This window comes from Haliotis asinina, chromosome 6 (genome assembly GCF_037392515.1).
Source record: "Haliotis asinina isolate JCU_RB_2024 chromosome 6, JCU_Hal_asi_v2, whole genome shotgun sequence".
Taxonomy (NCBI): domain Eukaryota; kingdom Metazoa; phylum Mollusca; class Gastropoda; order Lepetellida; family Haliotidae; genus Haliotis; species Haliotis asinina.
In genome coordinates this window covers 14,478,012-14,494,717 of record NC_090285.1, presented here as the reverse complement: position 1 = coordinate 14,494,717, position 16,706 = coordinate 14,478,012, and the positions used below count along the sequence as shown (strand labels likewise).

Genomic DNA, 16,706 nt, shown 5'->3' with positions numbered 1-16,706 from the left:
TGATTACAGCAACAAAGCATCTGTAAACAAACCAGACTGCAAAGTGTTCGATGTACCAGCAAAATTCACTGATCCGCAAAAAATGTCTTTTGTGATATTGTTGCAACTCAGAAAGGGTATATGACTCAATTCAATTTTCCCAGTACTCGAACTTTTGTTTGATTTCTGTGTGTTTCAGCCGTCGGGTTGCTTTGGTGCACGACAACCTCTTGAGATGCTTGTAAATATCGGCGGCTACAGAACAGAAAGTACCAATGTCGTACACGCCCTAATGGTGAAGGAGTACGGCGACATCAGCAATGGCTGTTTGTCCACTGGTCAAGTCCTCAGGGTCAGAGGAGATCAAAGGTGAGTGTAATTTGTCCAAACATTAGTGCTTGGATTGACACAGTGAACCCATGTGGGGAATCGAGCCCAAGCCTTCGGCACCACGAAGCAATGCTTCAACCACGAGGCTAACCCCCTGCATGAAAAACGATATCAACGCGATTGATCTCAACATGTCTCAGCATAGTTTGTGCATATTGGTAACGTGTGTGGGTTGAGTTTTACGCCGCACCCAGAAGAATTCCATCTATAATGCGGCAGTCTCTAAATAGTCGAGTCTGGACCAGACAATCAAGTGATCAACATCATGAGCATCGACCTGCTCAATTGGGAACCGATGACATGCGTCAACCAAGTCAGTGGGCCTGACCACCCGATCCCGTTAGTCGCCTCTTACGACAAGTATAGTCACCTTTTGTGGCAAGAATGAGTTGCTGACGACATGTTCTATCCCGGACCTTCACGTGTCAATACTGGCCAAACAAATTGTAAATTGCGAGTAGTTGAGTTGGTACACATTTCTGTTTCGAAGTAACTTAAGAAGGTGTATGTTCACACACCGTTTGTGTCTGTTAAAGGGGCACTTTATGTCTATCAATCCCTCCATACTGAGAAATGGCTTCAGAGGTGGTATTATTGCTGCTGCCGACACCTCCGATGTGGCATTGTTATAATGCTATGGGCTGCTTATTAAGCCCACAAGCCACACGTCGGTCCCGAGGTTGTCATTGAAGGAATCAATAAAGGTTAGGGTTGTGAACTTTGTGTGTACAGCCATACATTTTCCGTGTCACACGGGGAATCTCTTTGCCCAACGTCGGACGTTTTGGACACATGACCAACATGACCTAAAGTTTCTTGCCAGTATGCTCTGGTGATTATTGATGCTTGTCATTGTGTTAGAAATTCAATGCTTAAGATTTTCCACTATTTATATATTTAATGTTTATTACCTCCTGTCACCTCTTGCCCTTGATACAAGTGCTAAGGAATGGCTAACTCAGAAGATAATAGCATGCCTGCCATAAACAACACATGAGTGAGGGGTATGGTTTTACGCCTCTTTTACAATATTCAAGCAATATCACGGCGGGGGACACATGAAATGGGTTTCACTCATTGTACCTGTGTGGGCAATCGAACCAGAGCCTTCTGCTTGACAGGCGAACGCGTTAAGCACTAGGCTACCCCACCTCCCCACCCAACACAAGAACAAACAGGCATGTCTGCGTTAACCACCACGCAAACAAACAGGCATGCCTAGTAATGATCTCTTATCAGTCTCGTGCCCTAATTATCATTTTCATTGTAGACCCACGGGATTCCTGGCTACCTACCAGAATCCTTCTAACCAACCGATCAGAGCCGTTAGTTCTGCCACTCTTGACGGTCAGAGATCCATCATTGGTCACACGCTCGTGGTGGGTACATATTGCGATTTTAACAACATCGTCACTGATAATGTTTTATATTTGATATTTTGGTTTCTATTTGAGCACATTCTGATTAAATTTATCTGCGGTATTAATTACAGAATATATTAAGACATGCATGCATATGAATGTTCTCCTGAATTGAAACTGCTGTAAACAAATCACAAAAGTCTTATTTAATTTTCCTTCTGCCCTAAAAAAGTATAGACATTTAAAACTATTTTCATCATGAACAAGTAGCAATTTTGTGTCACACAATTTCCTATTCTGTCTATATATCATTTTAAACAATGAACAAAGAAGTGTGTTGATACATCTTTTGGGTATCTCTATGTAAGCATGTGCCCGGTGTTCACGAGTAATATCAAATATAATCAGGACTATTCATTGTCTTGTTCATCGTGCGTGACTGATGTGATTGTTTTCGGTTTACCTTCAGGTAACCAGGGGACCCACCAACAAAGTTCTTGGATGCTGTGTTATCGGGATCTCCGACGGATCCAAATTTGCCGGTATGTCGAAGCCTCAGCCCGCACAGCAAGCTCCTTTCGGCTTTGGCTCATCCCCTCCAGAACCAATGAAGAGTAACAGTTTCTTTGGAACACGTCATCCCTTCCACACACAAGCCGCTCGTAGCTTGCCCTTCAGTTCTCATGATGATCCCAAACCGGCGCATCCTTCCTTCGGACTTGACATTGCCTCTCTTGGAAACATACATTCCGGACCTCCATCTCTTGGAAACATCCATTCCCAACCATTTGGACATGGTCATTTTGGTGGGGGGTTTGGGTCAGGCATTGCTGGACCATCTGGGCTGTCTCCCTCAATTTCAAACCTTAAGAAGCCTCCAGCTCCGCCAGCCTTCCCTGGGGGAATCCATGATACGGACACTGGTTCACCTCTGTTTGGCCCCATTGGTGAAGATGCTAACAGTGTTGAGAACACCTTTGGTTTTGATCTCCATGACTTTACTTCACTGTCCGATTCTGAGAAATTTATCCCTCGAGATGGCGAGGAAACTGAAGGTCCTGGGGCTGATGAAGGAGGGGCAGGTCGCGATCAGGGATACGATCACAGAGATCCTAATCACAGGAATGCTGCTAGTGGAAATTATGATGAGGATCGTGGGAGACAAGACGGTTCTCAAAATTATGCTCCTGATCATGATCGTTACGACGAAGAAGAACAAAATTCTGCCATTCGTCCAGGTGGTAACCAGGATATGCCCCAGAAAGATGCCGGTTCATATGCCAGCAGCGGACAAGATGAACAATATGCTCATGGACCAGCGTCAACCACGGCTGAATCTTTAAAAGATTCCGCCTCCATAACTCCCGTTGAGTCACAACCTAAGTCATCTAATACTATTACCAGTAATTCCCCTGCTAGCATAAATGACCCACACCCAAGAATTGAACAAGCTACGGAGCAGCCGACTGGAGCAGCATCTGGACAAGTGAATAATGGCGCCTCATCGTATGAAGACCAGTCTAATTCCAATGTTGTTCACGAACCGTCACATCTTCAAAACACACCAGTGCATCAACAAGCATCCGTTCATAATTCTGGTCCAGCATATGCTGCCATTGCTAAGGCTGCAGATACAAAGGCTGCAATCCTTGCCCCTACGACCGTGCCCAGAACTACTACTGCATATGAATCACCTTCTGATTCTGCTCCAGATAATAGCCCTGTTACATCCGATCTGGCTCCCCTGCCTAATCCAACGATCCAACCCCCCAAGGCACCAGTCACGACTGCAAATTCCGATGCTGCTAGCTCGGGAACGGCACCACTAAGGTCAACTGGTTATCTCAACCCTGCTGGAAACTCCCAACCTCAGACTAGCTCCAACGAAGGCTCTCACCCACTTGCTCACCATGATCAGCCCTCTAGCGACTATTCCCCGGACGGGTACGCTCACAGTGGACAAGAGGATGCCGGCCCCACCCATGAAGAATCTACCCCATCCTACACTAGTCCTCAGCCACTAGCAACCGGACAGCCGAATGCATTTGCAAACAAACCAGACTTCCATGGTGACCACTTTGAACATCCCTCATCGTTTGGGCATCATGAACTCAATGCTTACGACGCGACTCATCATGGCATCTCTGACGCTGATTCAGCGAATGGAGCATACGCTCCTGTGAATCCCTCCTATGGCGCATCATCTCATGCAGGTGTTCCTAATGACATATACGACGTTCCAACATCACAGCCCTACACCCGCTAGAACACGCAAACGACCCAGAAATCTCACAGGGGTCGACGGTCAAACCCTCTATACGGTGATTGGTCCAGTCTTAAGGGAGTCTTTCATTCATCCCTATATGTATCACAAATAAAGAACAAAAGAAAATCCTTACTTGTGTTTATTCTGTCTATGATTGTAAGCATGTAAATATTTGTTTAGTAACTGTTAAAGTAAATCGGCAATAGAAATGATCATGTGAAATTATGATTATAAAAGAAGTGTACAATATAGAATACTTGGCTGAAAGGTAGAACCCGACCAGCAGGTTATGGTTGCTATAGGTGTTATATGTTACAGGACTTTATCTTAACGGTAACATTTGTATATATGTTTACGGTTATGTGTGAAGTTGCACAAATATAAACGTGACATGTTTTGTTAAGCTTGTGAAATGTCATGAAAATACAGTATCTGCTTGCGGATGATTTTATAACCTATCTATGTTGGCGAAAATTGAATAAGACCAAAATTACAAAACGTTACTTAGCAGAACACCGACTCCATAATGCTTAGGCGATATTATCGATGACCACCAATGCCGTGTATTTTTCAATAGTTTGCATAAGACAACATGACATGGCATATTAATTCGGGCAATGTGAAAGTGATGGGACTTCAGTAACTTCCTTTCGATGCAGTATTGTAGAATCTGTATAATTTCATACAGTATCTCATAATGCATCGCGATACAGCAAAAGGGGTAACATTTTACTGGCGCCAATAATAGGTATATATGTATATCTCCATACGCGAATACTAGTGAGGGAGCCAGCCCTCGTCGTAGAGATAAACATACTTTTGTGTATAGGGCACTTAGCTGATTGTAAGCTGAGTTTGGGTAAATACACAGGCTTACCGACGAAGGGACATATAAATTACAAGTATTTGCTTTGTTTTCTTTTACTGTATCTTTGCTTGGGTGGACAGATCAGTGTACGTGTTGTTTTGTACGTCAGATTAGTCAAAAACAAATATCTCACCTGCTTCGGTCATTATCTTATCACCATTTTAAACTTTTGACTAACGAGTCTTCTGCTGATTTGGTTGATATATTCTCTCGTACCTTGTTCTTAAATTTACCACTGGATATGGGCGATACTTTTTAGACAGAATTACAAAACTATTCGAGATGCACAGTGATTAGAATAATATCACCAGATTCGATTCGTAATTCCGTTTCTAATTCGATTGGACCCTTGTCCAGATGGAACTGTAGCGTAAACTAGTCTGATGTTTGGTCCATGTTATCATCATCCTTCTCAGCAACATCATTGTAAGGGTTCTCCTCATCAGGTTTAGGAGTTGTGTTCTCGTAGATGTTGTCAGGCAGTGACTTATCTTCAGTGTTGCCGTTCAGGTGGTCGTAGGCGACGTCACGCTTGACGTCATCGGTGTCACGTGAAGCCGACTCGGTTGTATCGTAAGCCGAGTTGTCCGTGCCTATCTTGACCATACCGACCAAGCACTTGTCATAACCATCGACCTTGTCCTGGTCAACTAACACGTGACGAAGGTGATCATAGACGCCCACAGCAGAGGTGGTGGGTGTTTCGTCGGCAAACTTGATGCGGTCATATATGGGTTCGTTGGTTGATTTCGGTGCCGGGCGAACCTGGAGAGTTTCGGTTTTCTCGGAGATGGTATCAGGTTGTTGGATTGTTAGATCGATTGTCTCACTGCAACCGCTCTGGGCTCGGAGTCTCCGTTCCACATCTTCCTTGGAAATTGATTCGTTCAGAGGAATTGTCTGGAGATACTTCGTCACATTCGCCCTGCAACATGTGAGATTCATATATGGTGTCTGACATACACTGATCAAACGAGGCAACCCGATTTGTTCGTATTAGTTCAGTAAGTCTGTCATGGCATGGAGGATCAGCTACGACACACGGCACTGCCATCATATGTGAAAATCACGTTCAACACTTACCTCCTCTTCCAAATAATGACACCGGCCAACACTGCAGCTAGAACCAACAACACTAGAACGCCACCTATCACTGCTGTCATAGAAGTATTATCTGAAAACAATAGACCAGTAGTGAATTATTTTATGGATCAATATCTTGGTGAAACAAACCATAAAACATGCAGTGAAGAATCTACGATGTGATCAACAGATTTTGACAGATGTCATGTACAGGAGAGGTAGCTCGCCCTTTATTTTGTTGCCTTTGAAAGGAATGGCAATTATGTTTGTTCTGATGTTGTTGGTTTTTTTGGGTGTTTTTTTTTTCTTTATTTTTTTTTCTTTTTTGGTTTTTTTTTTTGGGGTGTGTGTGTGTGTGTGTGTGTGTGTGTGTGTATTTTGTTTGTTTGTTTGTTATTTTTTAAATTTTTTTTATATTATTTTTGTTGATTTACACCGCACTCATAATAGATGTAGCTACATGACGACTTTCTTGACCAGAGAGACCAGTGACTAATACCATGAGCGTCTATTGACGCAACTGCAGCACAGTATGCTCTCACACACTCATGCTGTCACACCGCGGATAATCCGGTGTTAAACAATAGACAAACAAACTAAACCGCAAAAAGTGTTAACGTAAAATTGATGGTAACATCATACATGTATTAACACGTCTCAGATTCATTTAATAGACATTCAGTGTTGTTGGTTAAGCAAGGAAGCGATACATCACTAAATACTTATTGTAATTTAAATTGCAAGTGCGTTTTCTCATGCATCATATCGTGTATTCAAACAGCGGAATATACAGTGGAAACGAATGTATTGAACCTGTAGAGAGGTGCTACTTCCGGTACTGTGCTGGCTCCCGGCTTCGTTTGTGTGCGCCAACATCATTCGTAACTACTCGTGTCATTCCGGCAAGTCACCTTGCGTCTCGTTCCCCTTTCGTGGCCATGTTTACGACTGGGTCTTGTCTAAGCGCAAACGGGCATGGAGAAGAAAACAGTCTAGTACCTTTAGCTAAGAAAGATAACTCTGAATTTCCAAAAGTGGCTTTAAGAATATCCCACATCCCATGGGCAAAACAGCAATACGGTCATTTCCTTTTGCAAATATGTTTCACTGTTGAAAGTTGTTCTTCCTTCAAACGTGATGTCTAAGTTGTGCATGGTATAGTTTAGCGAAGTTTCAAATTTCAACGGTACCGCCATTTTCATATTTTGAAATGCGTTTTACTACGCGCGATTTACCACGAATCTTGGCAGTAATGGTGTACGAGAGGGTTACGAGTCTTCTTGTAGGTCGACGAGTAGTTACGATTGCGCCAACATTGTGTTATGCTAGACGGGACCCGGCTTACTTCCGGTACCACATTTCCGGTGACAATCGTATATTCTGGAACTGGGCCTGTTTCCAAAGTGAGCGCTCCCAAATACGACTTTACTAGACCTGACAAAGTGTACAGCCATGCTTGAGTGTCACCCCTGATGGCAATCGTAATATTTAAATCGGGGATGGATAGATAGGAAATTTGCTATCCTTTAGTGTCATCGGACAACTATGAGAACATTCGGAAAGGGATGAAACTAAGGTCTCCTAACGTGTCGTGACCTATTTAGGGGCGTATGACGAGCCACCTTGATGTTTCTGAATTTACCTGGGGTGTTGAGAACCTTTCTGTCACCAGCGGGCCAATCGTCTCCCCACCAAGCTTTGGAAAGAGAGACTCGTGTTTTAAAATGATTTCTTTTTAAGTTCGGAACTATAACTAAAGTAGGACAACAAACCGTAATTGTTGATTGAATGTATAAATTATATATTTAAATTTATGTCAGTGAGAGGAATGATAGTGTCAAACAACAGAAAACCTCACTAATTTTTATTATTGCTATCATTTAAGTAATAGTATGTGTATTACTTCAAGATATAATTGTATTATTATTAATGTAAGTTCCACCTTCAAGAGCTCCACAACGAAGTTCAAGTTCCGTGTACTCTGAAACAAAAAAAATATTGATACCCATTTTACTGAGCCAAACGTCTTCTTGTTCAAATATATTGCGTAAAAAGAAATAAATGTATGTCACGCAATTGATCAAATTCTATAAGAATTATGCTCATAGCAGTGTAATGAATACGTTCTTATGAATCAAAACACGTTCTTATAAATCAAAACACCGACACTGTGAGTGAGCAACAGTTACTATTTGATATTCGTGTAGGGGATCTTGAGTGTCGCAAAATCATATTGCAGAAATGACTGGAGAAAACGATCTGGCATGAGCTTTAATGCCGATTAAATGTGAAACCAAAACATGTATAGACGCACACACGCGTACACGTACACACTCACGCACTGATAAAATTTAATGGTCGGTCTTTTAACTAGCTTTATTTTTGTTTTGTTGTTTGGATTATCAACACGGAGCGTTGACACAAGTTCAGTCTGAAAGGTATCTTTTGTGAGAAGCTTCAAATGTGTTACCTACCAGCTTCCACATGTATCCACACATATCCAGGAAGATTTTCTGGAACTAGGTTCAAAAGTAGGTCAATAGGGGTTAAGGACACTCCTATATGTGTCACCGAAGAAAGAAATGTACGTCTGCCATACGGACCACAGGTGATATTGGTAACGTGACCATCATTCTGCCGTATGAGAACGCTTGAGCATTTCTCTCCCATCTTATCGAAGCGGATATCGAGGGCGTTGATGGAAACGTTGACTGGGGTGGATGACGTTGCTGGTTCCACCCGACAAGAGTACTGTTGGACTTTGTCAGAGTTCCTAAGGTAAAGCTCGGGGTCAAAGGCAAGAAACACTGACTTTCCTCGCGTCGAGCCGACGGTGTCAAAATCAACCATTTCTGTTTCTGTGTGAAAATATAAACTAGAAAATTGAGTGAGTGAGTTTAGTTTTACGCCGCACTCAGCAATATTCATGCCATATGGCGGCGGTCTGTAAGTCATCGAGTTTGGACCAGACAATCCAGTGACCAACAACGTGAGCATGGATCTGCGCAATGGGGAACCGATGACTTGTGTCAACTAGGTCAGCCAGCTTGACTACCCGATCCCGTTAGTCGCCTCTTACGACAAGCATAGTCGCCTGTTATGGCAAGCATGGGTTGCTGAAGGCCTATTTCACCCGGAACCTTCACGGGTCATACAGTAGAAAAGAAAGAATCACGATTTGATTGATATTGTCAAAGCATACAAGTGTACTATATTAGAAAACTATGAGCACATTTTACATATTTGTTGTGTGGATAATATGACTGAATAATTAAGTTGCGACAGAATCTGGTGTCTGCGGGGTATACATCCTTCATTTGATCACCTCAATGCCATATGGAGTTTGCTTCCCTACTAACCATGTCACTGAGATCGCTAACCCACTGAAAGTGGACAACTGAATGTAACACCATTAAAGGCAATAAGCACGCCTTTAATTTTATAAATTCTCACACAAAGGTTACATTTCACGTTACCTGGACGTTGCTGTAACAGGCTTTCTCGGAATCCATTTATTGATGGAATTACACGCTTGGCAAATTGTTTGAGCAGCGGATGTCACATTTAGTTCTAGATCATGCTTACCCCTTTCTCGAACAACTGATGCCATCAAGGATATTCGCTCTCGATTTACATCATTTTCACATCACGTTTCATTGTTATATACTCAAGCCAGGTATATTTTGAGATCTTCCCGCCAATGATACGTGTTCTTACTATTCAACTGTCCACAGGCTCTTATGGACAGAGTATCCACCCAAAGAGCAGAAGTCTGCGGTTCCACCCTCAGTCGTTTTGTACAATTAGGCGTTAATGTGTGGTACTTCATGTTACCGTGGCTTGCGTTTGGTATTCAGGATATAAACAAAAGGCATGCTGTGTGAGATGTCAAAATACAGAGTGCAGATGGGTGTTTTTCTTAAAACAGCGACATAATTAATTATACTGTTGGCAGGCGCTATGAAATCTGCAGTATAAACGATACCAGTTCAAGCAACCACACTATGACAACTCTCTCTCTCTCTCTGTCACACACACACACACACACACTCTCTCTCTAACACACACACTCTCACACACACACACTCTCTCACACGCTCTCTCTCTCACGCTTTCTCTCTCTCACACACACACACTCTCTCACACACACTCTCTCTATCTCTCACACACAACCACTCTCTCACACACACACACTCTCTCTCACACACACACAAACACATGCACACACGTGACATTTCAGCACTTGGTAATATACCTGATATACAGCTGAACCTGATGGACGAAAAGGATGACAATGTACGGGTTGATAAGGTGCAAGCTTCCTGGACACGATCTGTGTAGTAGGAACAGTTGAATTTCCCAGAACATTGTTCATACAGCGATCTCATGTAGATGTTCTTGAAGGGAAAGGTGCAGTCATAAACTTCGTCTTCTTTGCAGCAGAACTTAGTGTTGAAAGAACAGGTGTTCACGGCAAGGCTTGGACAAAGGGATTCCTTCCTCTTGAAACCATGGACGGCTGATATGATGGCCAGACGATCAGTATTTCCACAGGTCAGCTCATGGCGGGAACAGGGCCCCTGCCCGTAGCAGGCGTTGGAGACGCCAAAATGGAATCCTGATTTACATTAAAACATGAGTTAGTGGGCCTTGAATTACAAAATCTCGTGAGTGAATCTTTTGTGTTTCACAATGTACGTCCAAGATAGCCTTCACATACTGTCTTGAACTCAGGCATTCGGAATGATGAGCGAACGCTGTAACTACTGGCCTACCCTATTGCTGCGTGTACCTTATTGCACCTATGCTGCAGCGTTCCCAAAAGTTGCCAAGTGCATGACCCAGACATACAAGAGAGGGGGAGAGAGTTTAGTGTTACGCCGCACTCAGCAGTATTCCAACTATAAGGCGGAGATCTACAAATAATCGAGTCTGGACCAGGCAATCCAGTGATCAACACCATGAGCATCGAATCGATGGGAACCGATGACACATGTCAACCAAACAGGCAGGCTGAACAACAGCACATATTTGAAATACCATTGAAATCATTATTCTTCCTCGTCACAAGAAATGGGCATTTCGTCCGATAATGAAAGCACCGAACCACTCGTTAGATAAGCGAGTTTGGCTCCAAGTGTTGGGACACAAGAAATGTGCCTCATATATCCCATATTGTAACCGAAATGGGCGTCGAATCTGGGTCTTAGACGTGACGAGCAAACGTTTTAAACAAAGACCGAATGAGTTACTGAATGTTATTCTATGGCGTTGTCTCAATCATCAACAGCAATGTAGCATATGTATCGTTGTCATTCTTGCTTATCTTCTTGTTATCTATAAAGAATCTTACTTTCTCATAACTCACCATATTTGTAAACTGCCAGTCAAACAGATCATCTCAATATACACACAATGAGCCCTCAGTGTATCGGTAAATAAACCAACCAATGACAGACTGGGTTCGGTTTCATTGGTGCTTCGTTTCGATAGAAGTAAACTCAAGTACAAAATATTGCACTTTTGATTCGCAATTGTACGCTTATAATTGTGTTTATATGTTTTTTTTCGCAGTCGACCCTCGAAGGTCCGGGGTAGAATAGGCTTTCAGCAACCCATGCTTGTCATAAATGGCGACTGTGCTTGTCGAAAGAGGATGAGGTGGTCAAGCTCACTGACTTGGTTGGCACATGTCATCGGTTCCCTTTTGCGCAGATCTATGCTCATGCTGTTCATCACTTGATTGTCTGGTCCAGACTCGATTAATTACAGACGCCACCATATAGCTTGAATATTTCTGAGTGCCGCGTAAAAACCAAACTCACTCACTCAATTTTTCACAGTCAACAATGTAAATTCTATGACATAAATAAGTGATAATTGTGCTATAATTGTATTTTATGGTTGCATGTGACCTTTAACAACTTCTATTCATTGTAAACCATACTTGTCACTCTATGGCTGACATATTGCCCAGGTGACGTTAAATTATAACTCACGCACTCACTGACCCGCTAAGGTCCGGGGAAGAACAGGTCTTCATCAACCTGTGCTTGCTTGTAAAAGGCGACTATGCTTGTCGTATGAGGCGACTAACGGGATCGGGTGGTCGAGCTACTGACTTGGTTGACACATGTCATCGGTTCCCAATGGCGCAGGTCGTTGTTCATGTCCTTGATCACTGGATTGTCTGGTCCAGACTCGATTATTTACAGACCGCCGCCATAAAGCTTTAATATTGCATGGTGCGGCATAACACCAATCTCACTCACACCCATTTCTAACTATTCCTATTTCTACTACATCTACTACTATTGCCTCTACGACAACTACCATTTCTACTACTTCTGCTAAGCCTTCTACTATTAAATTCTATACCACAGCTATTACCGCTCCTTCTGTTGCTACTACTGCTACTTCTACTGCCAGTATTTCCACCTGTGCTTCTAATACAACTGATTCTACAGCTACTATTATTATAATTAATTCTGCTACTACGTCTACCGTTAATGTTCCTACTAGCTCTACAGTAGGTAATATGCTACTACCTCTATTAATACAAACCCGTGAAGATCTGGGTTAGACTAGCCAGTAATCAGGCTCGCTGAACTGGGTGACGCATGCCACGGTATCCCAGTTACGTAGACCGAGGCTCATGCTATTCATCACTGGCTTATTGGCCATCTGATTCAGATGCAGCTATTTACAGACCGTCAGTCTAAGTAAACTTACCCCCAGTGGTATTCGTTACACTCCTACAGTGGATCTAACAAACCCTAGTAGTAGGTTCCTGACTAACCCTAACCCTGACTGTACTGACCGTCGACATATAGTACGGCCTCAAACAACACACAAATCTAATGCTAGTACTACCAATCATTCTTCTTCGACAACTACTATTACTACTACTACTACTACTACTACTACTACTACTACTACTACTACTACTACTACTATATACATATATGTTTCTATTGATAACACAAGTGCTACATTAACGTTCTCTTCCTTCATAGTTGTGCCACCTTTCTCCTCACGCTGTGCGAAATGAGCACTAATTGATACCAAATTCTAATACCGTTATGCTGGACACAAAAATGAATACATGTTTTGTTTATATATTTAGATGGGGTCGAGAGCCTGGCCTCCCGAAATGCATCAAATGGATATCAGCGAGGTGATTTCCTGCGGTTATATGAGAACGACTTGTTTCCTGGCCGGATGCGCGAGGGTCGCCTCATACCGTGCTGCGGGGACCTATGTGACACTTGCAGTGCACAGCGTGTGACTGTCATCATGACGCCTGACCCACGTGTGCTTCCTCCGGCTGTAAACTCTAAGCAATATGAACACTGGAACGCATTTACAAAAGCTCCTGCGGAGAACGACCCGTGAAGGTCCCGGGGTAGAATAGGCCGGCCTTCAGCAACCTATGCTGGCCATAAACATGCGACTATGCTTGTCGTAAGAGGCGACTAACGGGATCGGGTGGCCAGGCTCGCTGACTTGGTCGACACATGTCATCGGTTCCCAGTTGGGCAGGTCGATGCTCATGCTGTTGATCACTGGATTGTCTTGTCCAGAATCGATTATTTACAGACCGCCACCATATGGCTGGAATATTACTGAGTGCGGCATAAAACTGACTCACTCACTCCTGCGGAGAACGGGTTAGAATAGGAATTAAGCAACCTGGATGTGTCTAAGTGATAAAGTTCGGTGGTCAAGCTCGCTGACTTGATGGACGCTCATAATGTCAATCACTGTGTTGATCCAGAAGCGATTATTTACAGTTAGCTGTCGTGTAACCGAATTGTGGTAAAATGATTTGTATATACTGGAGGATTGTAAAAAGCGATATAGAAGATTTGGAAAAATATGTACGAAGTACATAATGGTAGTATGATAGATAGACTTTGAAAAATTGAAGGGACACACTGACGATTTATAACAACATGAACAGAACAACGAACAGGTAGAATAATAAATATATATTGCAGAATTGTAAAAAGAATAAAAGGTGTATATCGAAAATGTGAGAGACCTATGGATTGGTTTGATAGAAAAAATACAGCATGGCACATTGACAAGATAGTAGGCAGTAGAGGGTAAAGGACGCCTAGTAGAGTGAGTGAGAGATTTAAAATTTAAAGTCACATCGGCAATAATTCAGCCATATCGGGACTAAAACAAGTTATAAATCCACCAGAAATACATGTAAATTACAAAAAAAATCTGTCAACGAAGGACAGTAAAATCAACTAGCACATCACAGTAATTCAAAAGTAAAACTATCGTCTATCTCTAAGACTTGACTTCAAATGCGGACAAGACGGTATAAAAAATGGGCCATAGATCGCCAAAAACTGAAGGTAAATCTCCATACCAGGGACCAGGGGAACTTACAGTGCATTTGCTTCCTGCATGGACCCTAGCTGGATTTACACCATCCCTTCAACTGTTATAAATTTCGACACATTTAGACAAAATGAAAATAAACATATGCTAGGATTTAAAACAACGGCAAGTTGTAATGTACTGTAAATATGATTTTCGACTTATGTACCCTCTCGGGAGGGCAATAATTTTACAATACTTTAACCTCCGTCGAGGATATAGACACTAACAATCTTAGTTACTCATTCAAGCTTCCAAACATAAAATATATATTTATTTACAAATCAGTTAACAAATATAATTCTTTTAAAAATGCAATAATGAATTGAGGACTGTTATTAACAGAAAGATCCATCATAGTTCGTGGTTTAAAATATTTACCCATTGTGATGGAATATTCAACACAGTAAAGCAGAACATCTTTTACCGTGAATCTTGCATCACAAGGAATACAAAAACGATCCTCGCCTTTCACTATATATTCGTGAGTGTATCTCGTATGGTCAATACGACATCTTCGCATGATGACCTCCTCAAATCTGGACTGACAACCCAAGTAGGCATAACCAGTGTAAGGTTTTATTGCATGTAATTTATTTATGCCCACTTGGTTGTCTCACTACTGCTTCAATAGATCACCAATGTAAGTTTTAATGCTAGCTTCGTAATCAGAGTATGGGATAGGAAGTGGCATCACAGATTTGTTGAGTGCTGCCTTGGCAGCAAGATCGGCCATTGTGTTACCAGAAATCCCTACGTAGCTGGGTATCCAACAAAAAAACGATGTCCTAATGGCCAGTGGCAAGATCATAATAGAGGTCAATATTTTCTATTAGAAGTGGGTGTTTACACAATGATAAGTTTGTAATCGCCTGAAGGCACGAAAGAGAGTCTGAACAGGATATATATTGTTTATGTTTAGGGTGTATTTTATAACAATATATATATATATATATATATATACGCACAAATACTGAACATCAAAAGAAAAGCTATTCTGGCGTTTTGCTAAGTTTTCAAACAGAAGACCTACACATGCCTCATTTTTTGTCAAAACTTGCGTTTCGTTTGATGTTCAACATGTATAAGACAAACGATGAACAGATTGATAAATATATATTGCAGGATTGTCAAAGAAAGTAGGTTTAGTAGATTCAGAAATCGAGGGTTGAACGCATCTGTAAACTAGTCGTGAATACGCATTAAGCGTTGTCTTAACCATTACAAATCATTGACAGGGTCGGTAGAAGAAACACAGGATGACAGATTTACGAGATGGTAGGCGATTAAAAGGATGACAAACAGAAGACAATTAAGAAGAGTATTGCTATTAAGAGAAGGATAGCCAGGTGAGTAGATATGCAGATTGTACGAGAGATATATCGGAAGGGAAACTGTTGACATATGGAAGGATTAAGAGTCATGTGTACCTGTATCTCCCATCATGTGATACTCATGAGAGAGAGTTGTGTTAATCGTTCACATTGATGACATTTACTTCTTGGGACACAATGATTGTGTTGAATACAGTAAACAAAGCTTACCTGAACTCTGGCAAAATGCTGCAAAAAGTATCACAACAGCACAAATGTCCATTGTTATTTGTGGTGGTGGGTGTTTATGTTTTATCGACAGACCTCTGTCTCATGGTGAAGACGGAAGCGTGACCTTGTGGCAACTGAGACATGTGTTGAAGTTTCCTCCTAATTAGTGTCCGTGTACGCCAAGTGCTTGACTTTGAGTCAGTGATGTATTTATAGAAATGACTTCAACTTGGAGTACTAGTGCACGTGAGTTATGACCTAAACTGTTTATTTCATTTTTTGTTTATTTGCGTTTGTTTGTAATATACGTTTCTTGGTTTTGGAAAAAAACATCTATGAAAAAAGTTTGAATAATGTGATATGTTTATATGATTGGGCTTTTGTTTCAAAATATTTTCAACTTGTGAAGGGAAAATAACATTATCGTAATCTACTATGCCATTTTTGAACATCAGTTTTAAGCATGGACGGTGGGGTAGTCTTGCGGTTAAGGAGTTCGTTCTTCACGCTGAAGACCCGGGTTCGATTCCCCAATGGGCAAACTGTGCGAAGCCCATTTCTGGTATCCACCGGCGTGATGTTGCTGCATAAGGGCGTAAACATAAACTCACACTATATTCATTTCACTCTGCATACAGGTCCCGGGTTAGAATATGCCTTCAGCAACCCATGCTTGTCGTAAGAGGCGACTAACGGGTGGTCAGGCTCCCTGACTTGGTTGATACGTGTCGTCGGTTCCCAATTGCGCTGATCGATGCTCATGTTGTTGATCACTTGGTTGTCTGGTCCAGACCCGATTATTTACAGACCGCCGCCAT

At 42.1% G+C, this 16,706-nt stretch overlaps 1 protein-coding gene across 1 annotated transcript; it reads right to left on the bottom strand.

The window, feature by feature from the left end:
* Nucleotides 1-4,121: 4,121 nt before the first annotated feature.
* Nucleotides 4,122-16,033, bottom strand: LOC137287164 (uncharacterized). The gene is made up of 7 exons (XM_067819330.1): nucleotides 15,889-16,033; nucleotides 10,203-10,565; nucleotides 8,422-8,805; nucleotides 7,890-7,928; nucleotides 7,590-7,643; nucleotides 5,948-6,038; nucleotides 4,122-5,789 (listed from the first exon to the last, which is right to left on the bottom strand). Exons 1-7 carry the CDS (start codon nucleotides 15,938-15,940, stop codon nucleotides 5,240-5,242), a joined length of 1,533 nt encoding a protein of 510 aa, XP_067675431.1. The 5' UTR covers nucleotides 15,941-16,033; the 3' UTR covers nucleotides 4,122-5,239.
* Nucleotides 16,034-16,706: the final 673 nt, after the last annotated feature.

Excerpts from the sequence above, each read along its gene's own strand:
- LOC137287164 (XM_067819330.1), bottom strand. The coding sequence starts at position 15,940 with ATGGACATTTGTGCTGTTGTGATACTTTTTGCAGCATTTTGCCAGAGT. Across the intron at positions 10,566-15,888 it reads AGCATTTTGCCAGAGTTCAG|GATTCCATTTTGGCGTCTCC; the intron begins GTAAGCTTTGTT and ends AATGTAAATCAG. Across the intron at positions 7,644-7,889 it reads TCGTTGTGGAGCTCTTGAAG|CTTGGTGGGGAGACGATTGG; the intron begins GTGGAACTTACA and ends CTCTTTCCAAAG.